This window comes from Eublepharis macularius, chromosome 11 (genome assembly GCF_028583425.1).
Source record: "Eublepharis macularius isolate TG4126 chromosome 11, MPM_Emac_v1.0, whole genome shotgun sequence".
Taxonomy (NCBI): Eukaryota; Metazoa; Chordata; class Lepidosauria; order Squamata; family Eublepharidae; genus Eublepharis; species Eublepharis macularius.
In genome coordinates, this window is record NC_072800.1 from 35,452,414 (window position 1) to 35,472,240 (window position 19,827).

The following is a 19,827-nucleotide window of genomic DNA, read 5'->3' on the forward strand; positions in this document are numbered from 1 at the left end:
ACAGGCCTTCCATCTGTAATAGCTACAGGATATTCTGAAGGGACTGATCTGCTGGCATGGCTTGTTGTCTATGACGAGATAAATTCTACAGCATTTACATACTGATCTTGACCATTCGAATCAACTAAAATAAATGAATCTTACTTCCAAGTAATTAAGCCTCATCTGTTTTAGTTGATCTGAATGGCTATTGTGCTTAAAACAATTTGAGAAAATCTCTATTTTACATGAGGGTAACTGTGCCACTGCATATTAATAGACAATAAGTGGATGTTGGAGTCTGAAGAAAAGCTGCAGAAAGAAGGTCACACCTGTTGAATTCGATGTACACACTTAACAGCCATCCATTTTTGCTCAGAGCTGAAGGGATATTCTGCTTTTCTTATGTAGTCCTGCTGAATTCCTTCTAGACCCATCTATGAAAAAAATGTTCATTAATAGAACCCACTTTTTTGTAAATAGGGTGTCTTATATTTCAGATATTTAGTGTCAATGTTCCACAAACACCTTTGAGCTTGTTATTAGCAGCAGCCAGCAATCAGTATGACAGTTATGCTGTTAAGGGAAAGAGATGTGGGGCAGAAAGTTTCCCACTACTTTGTCTGTGGAAAATGTCTCCTTTCTAAAGATACGGTTTCATAAAACTAACAACCGCAAATGACTGTCACTGCCAATATAGTATTAGACAAGACTGACAATTTGGAATTTTTGTTTTTCAGTCCTTAGGAATTGTGCAAGTATATATTTTGTTGATCAATAAATGGGGGGGGGGGGAATAAAGCCACAAATATACAAAATTTGGGTTAAGGTTTTAAAAAATCAAGCACTTAATTCACCTGACTTGTTCTGATATGACCTTCACAGCCAAAGCTTAAATTCTTATATATCTCCTCTTACATGGCAGAAGGGATATTCTAATCACCAATCTGACACATAACTATCATGTAATGCCATGAAGAGAGACAAAAAACAGAGGAGCCTCAGTAATTTCCATGGAAGACAATTAACCTCTATCAAAACAGGCACATCATGCAGTTCTTTAGTTATGCTAAAAAAATCATTCTGCCAAATGTTTCAGTGCCATTTATTTCCTTAAATTTAAACTGAGTACATACTATGTTGTCTTTACTACATGTATTCTTACAATAAAAATAATCCCTTTATACATACAGCTTTACATTAGTTTACCATAATATTTAAACCTCACTATTTTTGTTCTCCTAATCAAATGTTGCAGTTTAAGTTTTTGTTGCTATTAAGACACAAATAACATGGGGCACCTTTAAAATTCTGTTTACTAAAACATAACTCAAAAGTGAACAATCCTCTATGTTTAGCTATGAAAACATTTCAAAACATAACCATTTTTGCATTCAAGATTTAGTATCACCTACTCAACATCCAATGTTTTATTCATTTAAAAAAATTATAAAGTTGAAATTAAAGTTTCATGTTGGTCATCTTTTGTTCCACTGCTTAATCTGTAAAAATCTACATAAAGTTCTTGGAAATCATGAGCAAATCTAAGCTGTAGAATTTGGTCTCAACAAATGCTGGAAATGTTAGCTCAGTACAAAAGAAGATGACCTCTTTTTGTGTTTTAACATAATTGATCTCACCATTGGTTATCCTCCAATGGGTTACACTCAAGTCAACGCAATTCTGTATTCATGTATTCTGTGATTTTACTCATCTCTTGCATTGCTTGTTTCATACATCTGTTGTATCTTTAAGATGTTGCAGATCTTTGTTTTGGCTGTAACAGACTAGAACAGCTACCCTTTGAAATACATAAGATTCTGTATTTCTGGTTAGTTAGGTTTCTTTGAGATCAGATCTCAGTTGCCCATCAAGTCTGTATACACTCACCAATACACCACATACCTTCATAGCAAGTGCAATCAAGGCCCCTTCTGTTGGTTTTCCCATTAAGGTGTTGTTTCTAATTACAGCATCATTGCATACACACCCAGCCTGAAGATGAGAAGTGAAAACATGTTAATATGATATATGTTGTCCAAATTTCAGAAAATTCTAGGCTTTGTATGAAAGATCTTACCTCAACAATTCTACTAACAGATGGATTGTTAAACCCATGAACAACATCGCCATCAACAAGGACTTCTCCAAACCTGTTATAGCCAACTCCAGTAACCTATATGATAAAGTAAACATGACATTTAAATTAAATATATTGCATTTAAGTTTGCAATATATTGCATTTAAATTTAAATTCAATATATTTAAATTAAATGTATTGCATTTAAATTTGCAATATAGCAAGCATTTAACTTTTTCCCCATATAACTTTAGAAATGAAGGATAATTAAAATAGACACTATTAACTGTGAAACAAGCCCCTGGAATTCACTACAAAGCATAAGATAAACAATAAACTAGGGGGGGGGGGTTGGGCCTATTTCTTAATACATATTAGAGAGTCTGTAGAAACTGGTTTTATTACGCTGACCAAAGCAGATGGGAATGTTAAGGACAATACCCGCTAGTAAATTAGCCATAGTAAAACTGGAATTCATGGGAAACTGTAGATTTCTCTTCTCTGAGTAGAAAACTTAAAGCAGCCAAAATTTCTTCCAAATTAGTAGCAGATTTTATATTCCTGCCATGACTCTCCAACATACATTTTAATGAGTTTAAAAGGGCAGTGCAAGTTTCAGTTTGCATCAAGCAGATATTTTATCTAATACCAGACTCTACACTTGGCGGTACTAATGTGTCTTTTAGAGATCAGAAATGGCCAGGAATATAGCCTCCACATAAACATCAAATGCCCACCAATGCTAAGTCAGTCTTAGCAGTGTCAGCCACCTAGAAACAGATTTGAGAGGCTGACCTGGAGAAATTTTTAGAACTACGTCCACAACTTATAAACAAAGCTCATCTGTCCATCCACATTCACATGTATTAAATACACTTAAGACACCTTCTGTCTACCTACCTCAGCATGTATCTCATCTGCCGTAAATATATGAGTAACAGTCATTTCATTCTTTGTCAGTGTACCAGTTTTATCTGAGCAAATCACATTGCAACAGCCTGAAAAGCATGAAGGAAGTAATCACACAAAAACCAGTTATAATAGGATGGACTTCATTTGGGCAAACAACAGAACATGGATCAGAGCTTCTCCCCTGAATTGCAAAAAATGAAAAGAAACATCAGTCATGCAAGTAAGAAATAAGCAGCAAGCCACTCTCCTCTCTCCAGCTAGACATACTCAGCTAGACATACTCGGCTCCCTTTCTCCTCTGCTACATTTATGTTTAGTGCAAGTCTTGATAAAAATCTAGGCCACCCTTGATACCTTTCACAATAGAATCTGCATTTTATTTCATTTATTTACTGCATTTGTATACTGTCTTTCCAATGTTAAGTTTCAAGGTAAATTTTCAATTCAAACACAGTACAAAGTAAAGCAGTGAAAACTAAGATTAAATTCAAGAACAGCTATAATCGTCCATCTTTATCATCTGAAAGCAGATATCAGAAGACTCCCTCTCAAAAGCCTGGTTTGAAAGAAACTTCTGACAATTTCTTAAGAAGCAAGCCTAGAATATGGATGGATCTCCCATGTGGATCAAAAAGATCTGCCGGGGGGGGGGGGGGACTAAGTTACATCTTTCTTCAAACCAAATGTAACTCCTCCTCCCAGGTTTGTACACTTATATAAAAAGCTGAAACAACTGGGGGTTAATCCAGCACAAAGCAGCACTTCTACAGACAGAAGAAAAAAAAAGAGACATCTTAGATTGCCTAAGGATCAAAAATGCCATGCAAAAAAAGGGTAATGAACTGCTGCGGGTGGTGGGGGGGGGGGAATAAACAACTGGGCAGGCTGGGGAAAGGAGGCAAGGGAATGGACAACTGTGCAGCTGGGCAAGAATGAGAGATGCAAAGTGGAAAGAAGAGGGGAGAAAAAGTAGAGCAAGGGGAGGGGATTTCCCCTCCTCCATGAGTCCTTGTGGTTCCCAGCTCTCAGATTTTATAACCAACACATTTCAGCAATATAAATGTAAAAATATTTGGATGTGTGTTCTTTCAACAAAGAAAGCTAATCAGATAGTGAATTGCAAACTTAAAGACAAGGCATGTCAGGGTGGATCCCATGGATCCATTTGCCAGCAGATATGGTACTTCCATTGGAAGGAGCCTTTCTTGAATGTAAAAGGCTCTTCTATCAACAAGAAGTCTTCTTCAGTTTGAGGAAAACATCTCTGCAAGCGTAACAAATATGTGGGATCCAGCCCTTCCATTTAGAAGCATGTTCTGCTTTAGCAAAACACACACAGCAAAATAGTCTTAAAACTCAAGGTAACAGAAAAACTAGTAACTTATATAAACTATACCTACAAAACAATGAAAACTTTACAATCTCCAGTACGTTTATATAGAAGTTCTACTTTCATATATGGATAGATCCTTTATTTTCAAGTGTTTTATTGGAAATTATATAATTAACAGCAGAATACCCTCAGCCATTCACAGTAATGTATACATTTTGGTTTACTCTTACCTAAAGTTTCCACAATTGGCAGCTTTTTCACAATCGCCCGTTTCTTAACCATTCGCATTACACCAAGAGCCAATGTTACTGTTACAACAATAGGTAACCCTTCAGGAATAGCAGCGACTGCCAGACTGCAATGTTAAGAGGATGTGTTTATCAATGACTGACACATTTCAAGAGTTATACACACACATTAAAAACAGAAAGCGAGCTACTGGTAATGCTGAGTCAAAGTTGGAGGGGTGGAGAAACTTGAAACACCCTGCAAAACACCACATCCATTTCAGTGATGCGAGGCCCTGTACAGCAGGCAAAAGTTCACACCCATTCAAAATAATGGTGGAAAGATGTGCCTTCAGGGCATCATGTGGCCAAATCTGACTGAATGACTGAATGATGCTTGTTATCTTGTTGCCCCTATAACCCTCACCTAGGATTGCCTCAAGAAATAGATGCAAACAACATTCAAAAATGAAAGGAATGAATGTGTATGTACGTGGGGAGAGTATCCATTTATTTATTATTTGCATGTACAGTGAAATCCTTAGCAGAATCAAAAAGAGTCCAGTAGCACCTTTAAGACTAACCAACTTTATTGTAGCATAAGCTTTCGAGAATCACAGTTCTCTTCGTCAGAACACGGCTAACTCCTCTGCATCCTTAGCAGAGTTACTCCAGTCTAAGCCCGTTTAAATCAATGGGCTTAGACTAACTAGAGTAACTCTGCTTAGGATTTCACTGTTAGTCTACTATTATCCTGTCCTTCTTCCAAGGAGATGAAGGCAGCATGTGTGACTTCCTCTTCTTTTATCCTTCCAACAACCCTATGAAGATGGCTAGGCTAAGTGAGAGGGGTGGACTAGTGAGCATCATGGCAGAGTGAAAATTTGAAATGAGGTCTCCCTGGTCCTACTGCTACATTCTAACCACTAACCCACACGAACTTTCTACTCTTCAGAATAGTCCCTTTTTCTCTGAAAAAATTTAGGGGTAGGAAAAATTTTACGGGTGAAAATTCATCACTGTCTTAACCATTGGGAAACTTAAATCAGAAAAACAGGTAAGAGAAAAACTATTGTTAGGTACATTTTATAAGCAGGTATCTTTTGATGATAATTTACACTTTTACATAAAGATAGAAAGGTGTCATACAATACATGGTGCAATCAATGGAAGTCAAAGGGTTAAAGCCCCCTGAGATAAACTGGATTCAGGCTCTCTCTCTCTCTCTCTCTTTAACTTTCTATGGGGCTAGAATTAACTACCAATGCAGCTGTTGTTTTTGAAGCTGTTGGAAATCAACATTTTTAAGCTTTAAAAGGGGGGTGGGGTCAGACAGCTGCTTGCATTGCCCTCAAGTACTTTATAACTGCTCATGAGCTGGCCATTTGCTCTTTACCAAAAAAACTGACCTCATAAGTGCGTGCTTAAAGATGATGAACATACTTTTTCCTCAGAGCTGATACTGTGAAACGGTCTCCAAATAAATGTATTTGTTCTAATGTTTCTCTATAATGTGGTATGTTCATGAGCAAAATCTGGAAAAATTTAGTATGTGAGCTAATGTTTAGTTTTGTTATATAGAGAGAGCAGGGCTATTTCTGAGAGAAAATGCAGCAGTCTACTTAGTTCTGCTTTATTGCCATAGTTCAACACTGTGTCATGTAAACAGATGGAAATATATCTCAGCAACAGCAGCCTGCTACCATTTATGCAGCCATTATTTGGAAACTGCTCTGTCACCCCACCTCTCATGTCAACAATGGCTATTGATTAAATGACCATTCTGTGGAATCTCCAGGAAAAGAAAGCTTCAGATGCTTGAGGTTTTCATAGTTGCCACGAAGACTAAATCCACCCTGTCAATGCTGAATGTCAATTCCTTGTGGAGTTCTTCAGTCTATAATATCTGATCAACTGTGCCATGCATTATAGAGATTAAATACTTAAGACTCTCACCTCACTCCAATGGTAAACATATCAAGGATATGTTTTCCTTGCAGCCAGCCAACCAGCATAATTATGCCTATAATAAAATATAAGAAATTGAACAGTGGAAGACGAAGCTGGAAAAATCTCAGAACAAGCAAAATGAATAGGTAGACTATCAGTGATCATGGGCAGAGGTTTTAGTAGGTTGACAGAGTTCCAAAAGTTATGAGCCAACAAAAAATGTTTCAGTTCAGTGGCCTGAACTGTAAACAAAAGCAAAGCTTAGTCTTCTGAAAATGTGCTTCACGTATATAATCAAGTAATGAAGCTTGTACAGGCAGGGAAAAATACATGCATTACCCATTTCACATGAAATGGTAACCATGTTCATTGGAAGCACTGCAGATAACATGTACTCCTGTTGGTGGGTTCTGGTACACACAGTTTAATGTCTGAAAAGAACTACAATTCTTCAGATGTAAACAGGGTTCAGACAAAAACAGGTTTCATCCCACAAGGAGTCAAAGCAACCTAATTTTCAACTATGTTCTAGTCTGCTTTCAGTTAAGACTGAAGTTGCTCCTGCTTCAGCCCCAAACCAATTTATTGTATGAAGAGCACATTATGAAGCACATTATGTGTAGAGCAAGGAAATAATTGCTAGTTTTTCTTTATGAAACGTATTCATTACACGTACACTCAATATGAACTTAAGACATCATTTACATCTTTCTCCACTCCAGTGGAGCCCAGGTGTACTTCTGAACCATCTGGGAGCGGCAATTTTGATAGCTCTTCAGTGGTATAAAAACTTTATACAAAGCACATCTTTCAGCATACAGTATCTCTAGTAGGAGAGAAGAAACTCTTCCCTGAAACTTGAGAGAGCCACTGCTGGTCAGAATTTATAATACTAACCTAGATGGACCAGGGTCCGACTGTCAAACTATTATTTTAGGAAGGGCCTGCCTACCCCATATTTCAAGTGTTCCTTTTTTAAAACCAAACATACATCCACTATGTAAACTAGTCAAGCGTCAAACTGCAAACAAACAGGACTCCTGCCAGCTGTTCAAGAGCCTCTGAAGGGATTAGAGAAGCTCAGACAATTCAACACAGAAAATCCTTTCAGGGTTTTTTTTTACATGTGCTTATATGCTTTACTTGTAGTTCTGTCAAGCACAAACATTTGCAGGTATGTAGCTCAGGTTGCAGACAAATCCTCATTACCTTTTCTGCAGACACTTTATTTTGATTAGATTGTTGATGCTTGTTGATACAGCCATAACTAAGATACAGCAGTGTTCCAAATAGGTACATACTGTTCTAGTTCAGAATAAAATAGTATGGACTGATTTTGAGGTCACACAGACCAACCTGCCTCTGCATCCCTCCCCCCAGTTTTTAAAAAGTCTAAAGACTTACATCCTAGAAGCCACCTAGTTATTAGGAGTGCAAATATGACAGACAAGAAAGACACTTCGATCCTAAAAAATACATAGCAACTCACCACAATCTTGAGAGAAAGGGAGAATTTGGACATACAAGGTATCAAGAGTGATGTTAACAGAATTACTGTTCAATCTACAATTCTCTAATATTTCAACTAGCTAAAAATGTGGTTCAAATAGCACTGAAAAAAACAGAAGTTCTAGTAATTTTAGCTACAACCCAGCGATGGCCTAGTAGCCTCACTCTAGGAGTGACCCAAGATGTTAGAGCCCAAACAAGCAGTTATTCTCTTACCGATTATACCAAAGGAATACAGGGAAAGTTGTTTCCCAAGGAGATCCATACTTCGCTGCAAAGGTGTCTTTGGAGCCTTAGTGAAAACAAAGAGAGAAACTATTATATTTGGTTTTGTTAATGCAGAGGTCCTTTTAAATAACTGGATAAGGCTCAGCAACTGACATCATGCCAGGTGCCTCCCTCCCACAGTTGCCTGTCTGCCCTCCTTCACCATGCCTAAAAGAATTCAGACTGAGAAGTGCACATGTGGGGAAGGGGTACTCTTAAACAAGACTTCACACACTGAAGAAATTCTGCACCTGCCTGGATTTTATCAATCCATTAAAGACAGAGCATAAAAATGCATTAGCTATGATATTGCTGGTATTTTAGACAGACAATACAAATATTTAAGACCAGTTTATTAGCCCCCCACCTTGTCCTTGCAACAATGAAGCATTGGGGTGAGCATCCAGATAAGGAACGCAGGTAAGAACAGAAAATACACAGAAATGTGAAGAAGTAGAAAGAAATCCAAAATCAAGTGTTTATTCAAGCAATTTGGGATATCCATCACTAAATTCAATAAGGTCACTATATGTAAAGTTTCTATGTGTGAGGATGAAAGAATATTAAAAGCCTATCAAAAGGAAGTTCACTGGAAAATCATCAAGGTTTGAGAGAACAAAGATCTACATTGTTCTTCACTTGCATAGCTACTTACTTCTTCTGCTTGCATCATTTTGAAAACTTCTCCAAATTCAGAGTTTTCTCCTGTTCCAATAACTATTCCCTACAAAACCAAACACATTTCACATTTAAGCAAGGACAGAGTTAAGGGTTTACTTCCAGTTATGTAACAGTGACCACTTTGACAATACAATAAGGCTGACTTAGGTCTCGCAAACTCTACTTTTTAAAAATCTAGAATTCATGTGGCCCAGCTTGTTTAAGCTTTAAAATGCAGAAGTGCAGTAACTTATCTGTGATCAGTGAAATATATTACTTTCATGCTGATTTTGTTGGTTTTATTGCTGGTTGTTTATAAAAAATAATCTTATAAACTGCTTGGGGAACCGCTGGCTGAGAAGTGCAACCTACATTATTTTTAAAAATAAATAGCAAAATAAAGAATCCTAGCAAGAGCTAATCCGTCTACCAGATATTAGTAAATAAGACTAACCTACTTTTTGCCCACCTCTAGCATAACCAGTAAACAAATCTTACAAACAATTAAAAAGTCGATGTAAATATGACAGTTTACAGGAGAAAGTTTTGGTTTTAAACAACTTAATCAGCTCTTAAATAGTAATTAAGAACTGGAAATACAAAGCAAATATCCTTAAGATTAGTGTCGGGACCCAGTATCACTATATGCTCCAGGATTATGGATTGAATGAGCTGAAAGCACAAGTAATGGTGCTGGATCTTTCCCTACCTTTCTTTTCACAGCAGCCCTCTGCAATTCTCAGAAAAGCCTTGCTCGGTATTGTTGGACCCTTGCGAGAAAAGCAAGCAAGCGGGGGGGTGGGGGGGTGACCTCAGGGTTGCTCTTGCTCCATCATACTTCCGCCACCAAACTTTCAATTTGTTTGATGCAGGAATAAAGTGGCAGTGATTTTGCTCAACTTGCCACCCTCATTGCAGTCCCTCCCACCCTCCCCCTGGACAGAGGCTTGTTCACAGGGATCCCACACTCCCCAGCAATGCATTTTTGGGGGTTGCAGAAGGCTGCTGAGAGAAGTAGAAGCGCCTTTCACTCATCCACAGAATTCAACCTTGTATTGCAACACAACAGGAAATTAAAGAGTGAGTACCTAGCAGTTCATACACAAGGGGTAGATATTCTGAAAATTGACCTGACTTTTCATAAATCCATAACTTTAGCATTTTGCATGGGAAATACCTTGGCCTTTCCACATCGAACAAGTGTTCCCATGAAAGCAATATTGCTTCTTGAAGTAAGGTCTCCATTGGTAGCTGCTGGTTGAGGAGATGTGCACTTAGAGCAAGGAGTTGTCTCACCTGTCAGACTGGATTCATCAATAGAAAGATCCACAGCCTGTGAAAACAGATACATTCACATTAGGCAGAACAGCATTATTAATCTGCCACCTTCTCAACTGTCATCACTGATTATGGTGTTCAGCAACTCAAGTTCTACCGAGCCTTCTTTTTTAGGAGACGAACCACATCAACAACAACATTCAACTAGCATATGCATTAATCAGGCACATGACACGCTGCTTTTGCAAACAGGAGGTTCAACAGCAAATGGCAACAAGGCACGAAAAATATGCATGAAGGAGTGTCTCCTCAGTCCTTGCACTGTTGCCACTGAAGAAAGTGTAACACTAGAACATGGCATTGGTGTAATGACTAGAATTTTACTGTGGTGGATCCTCAGAGGAAAAAATGATGTATGTGCTTGTGTATATAAAGAGATCCTGCTGTACATTCTTTAATCTCTAGTTATTTTTCTTTTCTGAGAAATCACAGTGGGGCAAAAAGGCAGAATGTGTGACTGCACAGTAGCTCACTTGATGAGTAACAGTTACCGGTAAAGGTAACTCCGCTTCACTGTCATGATCACTGTGCAGTCCCACATAGGGAAGAGCAGCGAGCTCACAAATTACGGGGGGTGAAGCTCTCAAGCAAATAATCTTTGCAACGTTGCTGTCCCAGAGCTGACCTCTTTTACAGAATCTTCCATCCATGGTGCAATGTTTGGCAAAGCCACTGCCTGGAAGATGTCTCATAAGGTGAAACCCAAAAGGAAAGCTGCTGAAGAACTCTGCACCCTGGTACAGTAGGCATGAATAGAATGTGGACAATCAACTTTTGCTAGGCTGTAACAAGTGATTAATGGCAGAAGCCGAGCAGTGAGAGATGGACTGAGAAGAAGCTGCCAAGACCTTTTTTTGGGTAAGAACAGCAAACAAACAAATTATGCTCCTTTCTGAAGGGCTAAGTTTTGTTTTAAAAAACAGTGCCCAGAAAACATTCAACGCACATACAGCTCTTTTCTGGTCATCCTCAGGAAGAGAAAAAATACAGATAAACCTGTGGGTTAGTTGTAGATTTTCCGAGCTGCATGGCTATTGTCTTGGCATTGTAGTTCCTGACATTTCGCCAGCAGCTGTGACTGGCATCTTCAGAGGTGTAGCACCGAAAGACAGAGATCTCTCAGTGTCACAATTGGATTTTTCCAGGTTACAGCCTGGAAAATCTACAACAACTAACGTTCTCCCGCCATGAAAGCCTTCGACAATATATAAAACTGTGGGTTGAATAATGTGAAAAGAGGAAATCACATTCAACAAAAAGGATAGGCTAGTCCTGAAGACCACCTTATTAAGATAGACATTTATAAAGGGACATGAAACAAGTTTGTGACAGAAGGCTGTGAAATCTCCACTCATCTGTCAGAAAGAGGTAACCACAAAAAAATGTAACCTTAAGGGACAAGTGTGTTAAGAAGCAGGTGACTAAAGGCTCGAAAGGTCTAGCCATGAGTTCGAGAGTACTAATGAGAGACTCCATTGAGGGGTCAGGGGCACCAAAGGTGGAAACACTGTATAAACCCTTGAGGAAATGCTTGGAGGCAGGGTACAAGAGCAGGGGCTTGCCTTTAATTCCCACTTGAAATGTAAATCGCAGTTAAATTCAGAGGTGCTGAATATCATGGGTGGACTGTAGCACCATCTCAAAAAGGAGGAAGAGAAATTAATCAAATCCTAGATTCAAGTAGGAAGACCCTACCAGTCCCAATGCAGGTTATGTGCTGTGTGGAAGACAAGGAAGACTTGATCCAGTTAACCAAGAGTCCAAGATCTTCACGGAGCCACAAAACAAATGTAATGTGAAATTTCAGTAAGTTCTGGGAAAGGGCAACAAATAATCAATAATCTAAATATGGAAAAACATTGCATCTCAAGATTGACAGGTGGGCTACATAGGAGCCAGACACTTATAAATACTCTCAGGGCACGTGCCAACCCAAAAGGTAGCAAAGTCATCTGGACATGCCTATTACCACATGTAAAGTGGTAATCCAGAGGTTGGGGCAAGAAATATGAAAACATACTTTAGAACCAAAACAATAAACCACCCATTTATTTGTAACAACAACAAAACACCAGGCAAGGAAACCAGGGAGCAGCAGGTCTGAATCAGTGGATTAGTATGGAGAAGACCAATACTGTCTCGCTTCTGAATGTCAAACCTAATAATACAGCAGGGAGAGAAGTTGCAAACAAGGGACTCCCTCGGACCCAGGAGGAGCAATCCTTGTGCATTAGATCCAAATAAGCAGCACCAGAATGAAAAGGCTGGCATTGTGGAAAGATTGATGGCCACAATCTCTGCAGGCTCATTTCCTTTTACACTGAGGATAGCTGCCTCTTCGGATGAACAGAGGGCCTCTTCTGTGTCCTTGAGGGGTTGGAACCAGATAAGACCTTAACTTCCATCTCAGCCTCAGACTGCAAGGGCACCTCCAAGTCAACTAAGTCAAGATGAGGAGAGGGTGTACAGGGACAATGAGTGAGCTCTGGAACTTGCAGTGGAAGATCTGCCATAATGGGTGACACTGGGGTAGCTAAGGACAAATGGGCCTTCCCATTGTGTTTATCCTTGGATTTGGGCTTCTTGGCCAGACGTTTGGAACTGCTCCTCAACAGGGTCACAGGAACTGACACTAAGAAGTATTCCAATTGTGACATAACTAACAGAAGAAAAAGAACTGTAAGAGAGGCAGAAAAGGCTGGAAACTCCACTCTCTGTAATGGCAGTGTGAAAATTGAATAGGTGATCTTCTCCTCTTATCACATGACTGTTTTAAACAGAAGGCCCAAAGGAGGAGAGAACATCCTCTAGGGCTTTGTAAAGCTTTGGCAGCTTCTACTGCAGCAGGTCTGTGCAGATCCCAGACGTGGTGACCACATCGATGAAAGGTCCATTTCCTGTGGAAGTCAATGTAGCCCTCCACACAGGATGGAACCTTTTAGCAGGGCAAAATTGTATACAGAGATGCTGAATGTGGGGAGGTGTCTCATGGAAGGAGATGTTCCCATAAGTAATCAAGATCCAGGCCAGGTCAAATACAACACATAAAATGAGCTCACAAGCAAACTGGCAAAAGTGCAGATTTTTTAAAAGACTCACAATACGTAAGAATGCCAACTCAAAACCTACCAAGAGATGAGCACCAGCATTTGCATGTAACTGCCAGGCCATCTTCCAGAGCAGTCTCATGTAGTGTGTGTGCAGTCTCATGTAGAGTTCTAAAACTAATACTGGTTAGTGCCTACTAAAAATCATTTAACCCAGATTTAATGTTAAGTAATGTTAATATATGCATACCTCAAATAACCGTAAATCAGCAGGGACTCTGTCTCCCACAGACAAGCAGACAGTATCACCTGGGACCAAGTCTCTTGCAAGTGTATGTTCCACCCTACCCTCTCGAACACTGCAGAAAGACAAATATATGTTGCAATCTGGAAGTGAAAGCCTAATAAAATACAATCTTATCTGCTCACATTACTTGGGAGAATTAAAAAAGACTTCTCGATATAACAGCTAATAACTTAGTAGCCAACACATAGCGTTAAGAGATGCTGTCTTCAACTACATTGTATACATATAATTGTTTAAATTACGATGAATCAAAGCATGTCCCTTTGGAAGGCATTTGTTTAATTTTGCATTAGATTCAAAACAACAATTCAACTTCAGCAGGGGCTAAAGCAAAAAAGACTTGCTTGTTTGCCTTTAATAAGTTGCCTTCCTTTTCCTTTACACCTCTTTGTGGACTCTTGGATTTTCAAAATTATAGTAAGAATTTGCTGTGTTAACTAGAAGTGCAAAACATAACAATATAGAAAGAAGGGACATACAAATTCTGTTAAAAGATAAAAGTTTACAATATCATGATCCAAAAAATTTACATATTAACAGAAGCATCTATGAAGCTCTCTGAAGTGCTTATTTATATTTATGAGTTAGCTCTGTTTCCAAGCACCTGAGGCAATGTAACAAAATTAAAATAAAAGAATCCATACAGCAGCAACTATAAATACTAGTCCCCCAAATAACAAAGAATGTGTAAAGTTTTTCTGTAGCTGTCCTTTCTATCCAGGCAAGAAACTCTCCATCTTGTTCTTTAAAACCATAGCTGCATCCACCATCCCTTGCTCTTATACAAATCCAAATGTTCTTTGTAGTCTGGCTTTTTACTCAAATCTAGTTATCTTCAGCTATGGTATTTTAGAACGCAGATGAAAACTTCAAAGTACAGTCACAAAAGGGCAACAGGCGCTCTCAAGCCATGGAGATAACCACTGCTCATATTAAAGTGAAATCTAGATTACATCTTCAGTAGTACCACATAGCCTTCTATAGCTCTTAAAACGAAAATCTAGAATAATAATAAAGCTGCACCATACCAGTGGCATTCTGGAGGTACGAGTTTACTCAGCTCTTCCAGAGATTTTTCTGATCGGTATTCCTGAAGGGGCATAACAAAGAGAAAAACTGAAATATCTTTCTGAACTTCATAATTACAAACAAGTTTGGCGGTGATTTTAGCAATCAATGTTCCCCCTTAAAAATAGATTCTGAAGGGATGTCCCACAAAGAAATAACTTGCAATGCTTTAATACTTCAAGCACTCAAAAAACGGGAACCGTAACACAGGAGAGCCAGTCACCAGTGAAGTGCCCCATAAGACAGAGGGCTTCATTGCCGGCAACACAGCATTCACTCTAGTGCCAGAATGCAACTGCAGCTCGCGCTCTCAACACTCCTTGATAAGGCTGAATTGCCTGAGTATTTTGTGATCATGGCTAGTGGTTACACTGCTGGAAACCCAGGCTTGAATCCCCACTCTGCCATGGAAGATTTCTGGTTGACCTTGTGCCAGTTACCAGGTCAGGTCTCAGCAGTGAAATTAAAACCACTATCTCAGCACATTCTAGAATTTCTAACAGTAAAATCCTAAAATCAATGAGCTTAGACTGGAGTAACTCTGCTTAGGATTTCAGTGTAAGAGCTGTTTCACACTTCATCAGAAGCTCTTAGACTAAATTACTGTGCCCCTCCTTTTCTTCACATTAGGCAAGGTGACTACACCGCTCTCTTGTTACACACACATTGTGGACAAAATCTGGGAAGTGACATTAGTTACAGCTCTCCACCTGTTTCTGCTGCAGCTATACACTGTAAAGACAATATAACAGCCACCTTATAGGAGGAAAGCCAGATATGTGCCAAGTTCAAATATATTCATTTCTACTGTAGCTACCAATACTGTGAACAGACCAAAATAACTGCAAGGATATGCTTGCTCATAAACTGCTTGCCCATCACTTGACAAGTCAAAAGGGCTGGATCAAAAGAGAGGCTGAAACAAAAAATGCTATCAAAATTCTTGTGAGAATTCTTTAAGCGCCATCTACACGTTACCCACAAATGCAAGTTTTTGGACTACTTTTCTAGGGAAAAGCTGTTTCAGGAGAGGATTTCAAAAGAAGCAGAGATGTGCTCACTTTACTCAGCTTCCACTTATCCACAGCCAATACCTCCCTTCTTTCTAGGATTCTAAACATATTTAAGGAGGCAAAAATAGCCCAAGTAAAGGAGCTGATGGGCATTTGTTATGTGTCTTTGCATGTAACTGGTAGTTTAGCCTTTAATGCATCTTTTCAATGATTTGTGATCCAAAATGCCTCGCAGTACAATCCTAAACAGTTACATCCTCCTAAGTCCATTAAAGTCAAGAGCCTCAGAACAGTGCAACCCTGCTTAGATTTACACTGTACATATCCATATCTAACAGACTTCAGCCCAACATAGACAGGGTAGTAGGCTGGTTTCCTCTCAGATGCCTCTCAGAATGTTAAGAACCACTCAAAAGGGCAGGTTATACATATGTAATGCAGCAGGCAAAATAGGCTAGTCAGACTCTCTTATAACATTTGAATACTCCAGTTTACATCTGAGCATAGAGCTGAGCATTTTTATTTATAAACATTTGTAAAGCTTTTGTTGTGTAGGTTTTATTGTGCTGCAAAACTAGCTGCCTGAAGTGAATGGGCCATCATGGCGCACACCAAGACTTTTAAACCAAGTTTTTACATGTTGACAAGTTAATTCTTTTCATATTACATTAATGGTATTTGAGCTCAAGTGAGAACGTATTACCAAGTTTTAATTTCAGCAAGTTTAAAATAAAATACAAAGACAGCAATATGCTCAACCCATTTATGGAAGAAACCCACATCTTATAAGGTTTTCTCAAAGATGCCACAACTTTTTTCTACTACAGACAATTAGTTTTCACTAATTTTTCTGGTACTAATTATGGGATAATAAAGGATTAGAATTTCTCAGCCAAATTTCTAAGGCTTACAGTATATATCACAGCCTCTGCTAGTTAATAATGCTTTAGCTGATATAAGAACACTAGTTAGAGCAACATTTTTTGTTGAAAAAATATCAATTCGGTAAAATTAATGAGATGTTCTTACCTGTACAAAAGCAACTGTAACAACAATAAGTATTGCCTGAAAGAAACAGTGGGGAGGGGGGAGAGAAAAATGTTCAATCAACCTACAAACATTCAAGTGAAACATGTAGGTAGCATTCGACTTTAACTGTAATTTTAATATTGTTTGGAATGAGATGTCATATGTATGTTTTAGATAACCAGTTCTACCAGTGATTCTCATCCAATTCAGAAGTGGTGGTGGATGTGTTCATAAGAACATAAGAACATAAGCAAAGCCATGTTGGATCAGGCCAGTGGCCCATCCAGTCCAACATTCTGTCACACACACTGGCTAGAAATCCAGTGCCATCTAAAGGACTGTCAGTGAGGCCAGGACACCAGAAGCCCTCCCACTGCCTTCCTTCCAGCACCAAGACAACAGAGCACCACCTCCCCACAAAGAGAATACCATCTATCTCCTGTGGCTAATAGCCACTGATGGACCTCTGCTCCATATATTTGTCCAGTCCCCTCTTGAAGCTGGCAATGCTTGTAGCTGCCACCACCTCCTGTGGCAACGAATTCCATGTGTTTATCACCCTTTGTGTAAAGTAGTATTTTCTTCTATCTGTTCTAACCCGACTGCTCAATAATTTCATAGAGTGCTCAATAATTTTCATAGAGTGTTCCCTGAGTTAGTAGTGGCTGGATAAGGATTAATAAACTGAACCACAACACAGACAGGAGATAGTGAGTGAGGACCTGGAAATCTGGAAGACCAGAATGCTCCCTTCATGAACCTCCCCATCCCTAGAGATTCTCTGGGTGCCGCCCCACCCCCCGCCATGGCACTTATTTAGGATAGTTGATTAGCAACAGGTTTTTTCCATGACGACTCTCCAACTGTGGAATACTCTCTAGGACAGAGCCTGGGACCTCCATTATCTTTTAGGAACCAGGTAAAGACTGAGAGCCAGCATGGTGTACTGGCTAGAGTGCTGGACTAGGACCTAAGAGAACATGCCAGAGAACCACTCTGCCATGGAAGCTCGAAGGCTGACCTTGGGCCATCACTCACTCTGATCCTAACCGACCTCACAGGGTTGTTGTAAATATAAAATGGAGGAGATGAGAATTATGTAAGCCATCTTGGGTACTTATTGGGGAGAAAGGTGGAGTATAAATGAAGTAAATAATAAATAAAATATTCTGCTCTCAGCATTTAACTAGTCGCGCCACTATCCAGCTTGGATAACAGCTATTCCTATTAGATTATAATTTTAGATTATTATCTGATATATTTTAAATGGGAAAAACCTAATAAACCACAATTTAGACTAAAACCAGGATGAGGACAAAGGTATGCAACAGTTTCAATAACATTTTCCCCTAAGCTTCTGTTCTAACCTCAAACACAAAAGGTGGAAAACCAGGGAGGCACAGGTGCAGTACGCAAAATGGATGGGCACATGGGAGTTTAGGATTTATGTATGTAATGCCAAACTATGGTTTGCATTGCATCTGAACCAAGCCAGTAATACAAAGAGCTAATAATCAAAGCTAGCTTTTGGAATCCTTCATTCTTGACACCAAGGAGATCATTAGCCTTCTTACAGCAATAGATCTCTTAGTGGTTGTGTCCTCTCTCCTGCCCTTGCTCCTCTGAGTGGCAGGAGAAAAGACCTGAGCTGGAAATGATGTCAGTGATAAGTGATGTCACAAGATTAAGGTGACAAACTTAATTAAATATCCAATATAATTGCTAGCACTGCTTGAACAGAAAAGACACACTACCCGAAGAAACTCTTCTTCCTTTGTGCTAACACTTTTTATATCATGCTCAAGAGTATATTTGACATTTAGAAACAGAGCCTCTGCTGAGAGATCAGTAGAATGCATTGTGGTTCAGTTGAGCAACCCAGGCATAACTTCCAGGTTTTAAAAGATTAACTGTGCAAAGGCATTTTAATAATCTGGGATTAAAATCAAATAGTAGAAAGGCTTGCTACAAATGTCAGTTCAGACTTTTAGCACAAAAGACAGTGCATAATCAGCTCATCTGACATTCAAAGGCTCCCAAGTCTGCACTTCTTTGAACTTATATCTTTTATCCAGTCTCAGAGTTATTCCCCGCAGGTGCCTGCTAGTAGCAGTGATTTTTGGAATCTGTTTAGTCAATACTTTGATAAACGGTGGAGGAAAATTCAGGACTGGAAAAGCCTCCCTTCTCATACACAAAATGTCCCATGAAAAAGAACCCAGATCCTCAAATATACAGGCCAAGCTCATAACAGGTTTTTTATCACCACTTCCCCCTCTCTGAAACAAACAACAAAAAACACCAAAAAATTCCCCAAAAAAACCTGGAGAGAAGGGGCTTCCTTACAGTCCTCAACCGTAACTCAATATGATGCTTCTGAACACACTCAGCCTTCTCTATCATCAGTTACTCCTTTCCTTTTCTCAACATTAGCAGTTTTCCCTCTTAGCTTCAAGGGGGGGGGGGTACTTCCCTTATTTTTATTTTCTGCTGACAAAGGGTAAAAAAGCCTCTGAAAGACTCAATGGTTCTGAAACTTCTTGAAGAGAGAAATAGAAAAAGATGGGATACCAAAATGTGTCAGAGACAGCTTGCCCACCACTAATATTGATCAAGTAAGTGTATTTTATTCACATTGTAGGTTTTATTTAAAGGCTTTTCAATCTGTAATTACTACAGGCTTTTACTTTAAAAGGAAACCTGTATTTGAACAAGAATATATCCAGGAAAAGGTAAAAAAGAATTCCACATTGTTTTTAACCTCCTGCCTGGCATGAAGCTCACTGAAAACAAGTGATTATTTCCAGAGTATAAATATAGCCTCCTCTACTTGTTTTAAGTGTTGAGTACAGACAGGACAGAATTCTGATACCTACATTCCGTACCAGGAACAATCTCTTGTCCCGGAGTCATTCTGCTCTACACTGGCCAGTAAAGATAAACATAGCTACAGAGCCAGCGTGCAGTACAGAGACTCCGTTTAGCCTCCAGAAACAGGAAAGAGGCCATGCCATGCATACAGAGGCCCCACAGACAAGACCCATGCCACACAGAAACCAAGAACTTATACCAAGCAGAGTCTTGTGGGGCCCCTAAGCATGGCCAGGG

At 39.2% G+C, this 19,827-nt stretch overlaps 1 protein-coding gene across 6 annotated transcripts in view; it reads right to left on the reverse strand.

Moving 5' to 3' along the window:
* The window catches only part of ATP2C1 (ATPase secretory pathway Ca2+ transporting 1), an 85,774-nt gene that overhangs the window by 27,663 nt on the left and 38,284 nt on the right, over positions 1-19,827 (reverse strand). For all 6 annotated transcript variants that reach the window (XM_054991734.1, XM_054991733.1, XM_054991728.1 and 3 more), the window contains 12 exons: positions 16,720-16,755; positions 14,638-14,699; positions 13,553-13,661; positions 10,095-10,250; positions 8,913-8,981; positions 8,207-8,282; positions 6,488-6,554; positions 4,535-4,659; positions 2,960-3,057; positions 2,060-2,155; positions 1,885-1,974; positions 312-416 (listed from right to left, as the gene is read on the reverse strand). In XM_054991734.1, coding sequence (XP_054847709.1) covers positions 312-416; positions 1,885-1,974; positions 2,060-2,155; positions 2,960-3,057; positions 4,535-4,659; positions 6,488-6,554; positions 8,207-8,282; positions 8,913-8,981; positions 10,095-10,250; positions 13,553-13,661; positions 14,638-14,699; positions 16,720-16,755 — 1,089 coding nt within the window. The remainder of the gene's footprint in view (positions 1-311; positions 417-1,884; positions 1,975-2,059; positions 2,156-2,959; positions 3,058-4,534; positions 4,660-6,487; positions 6,555-8,206; positions 8,283-8,912; positions 8,982-10,094; positions 10,251-13,552; positions 13,662-14,637; positions 14,700-16,719; positions 16,756-19,827) is intronic.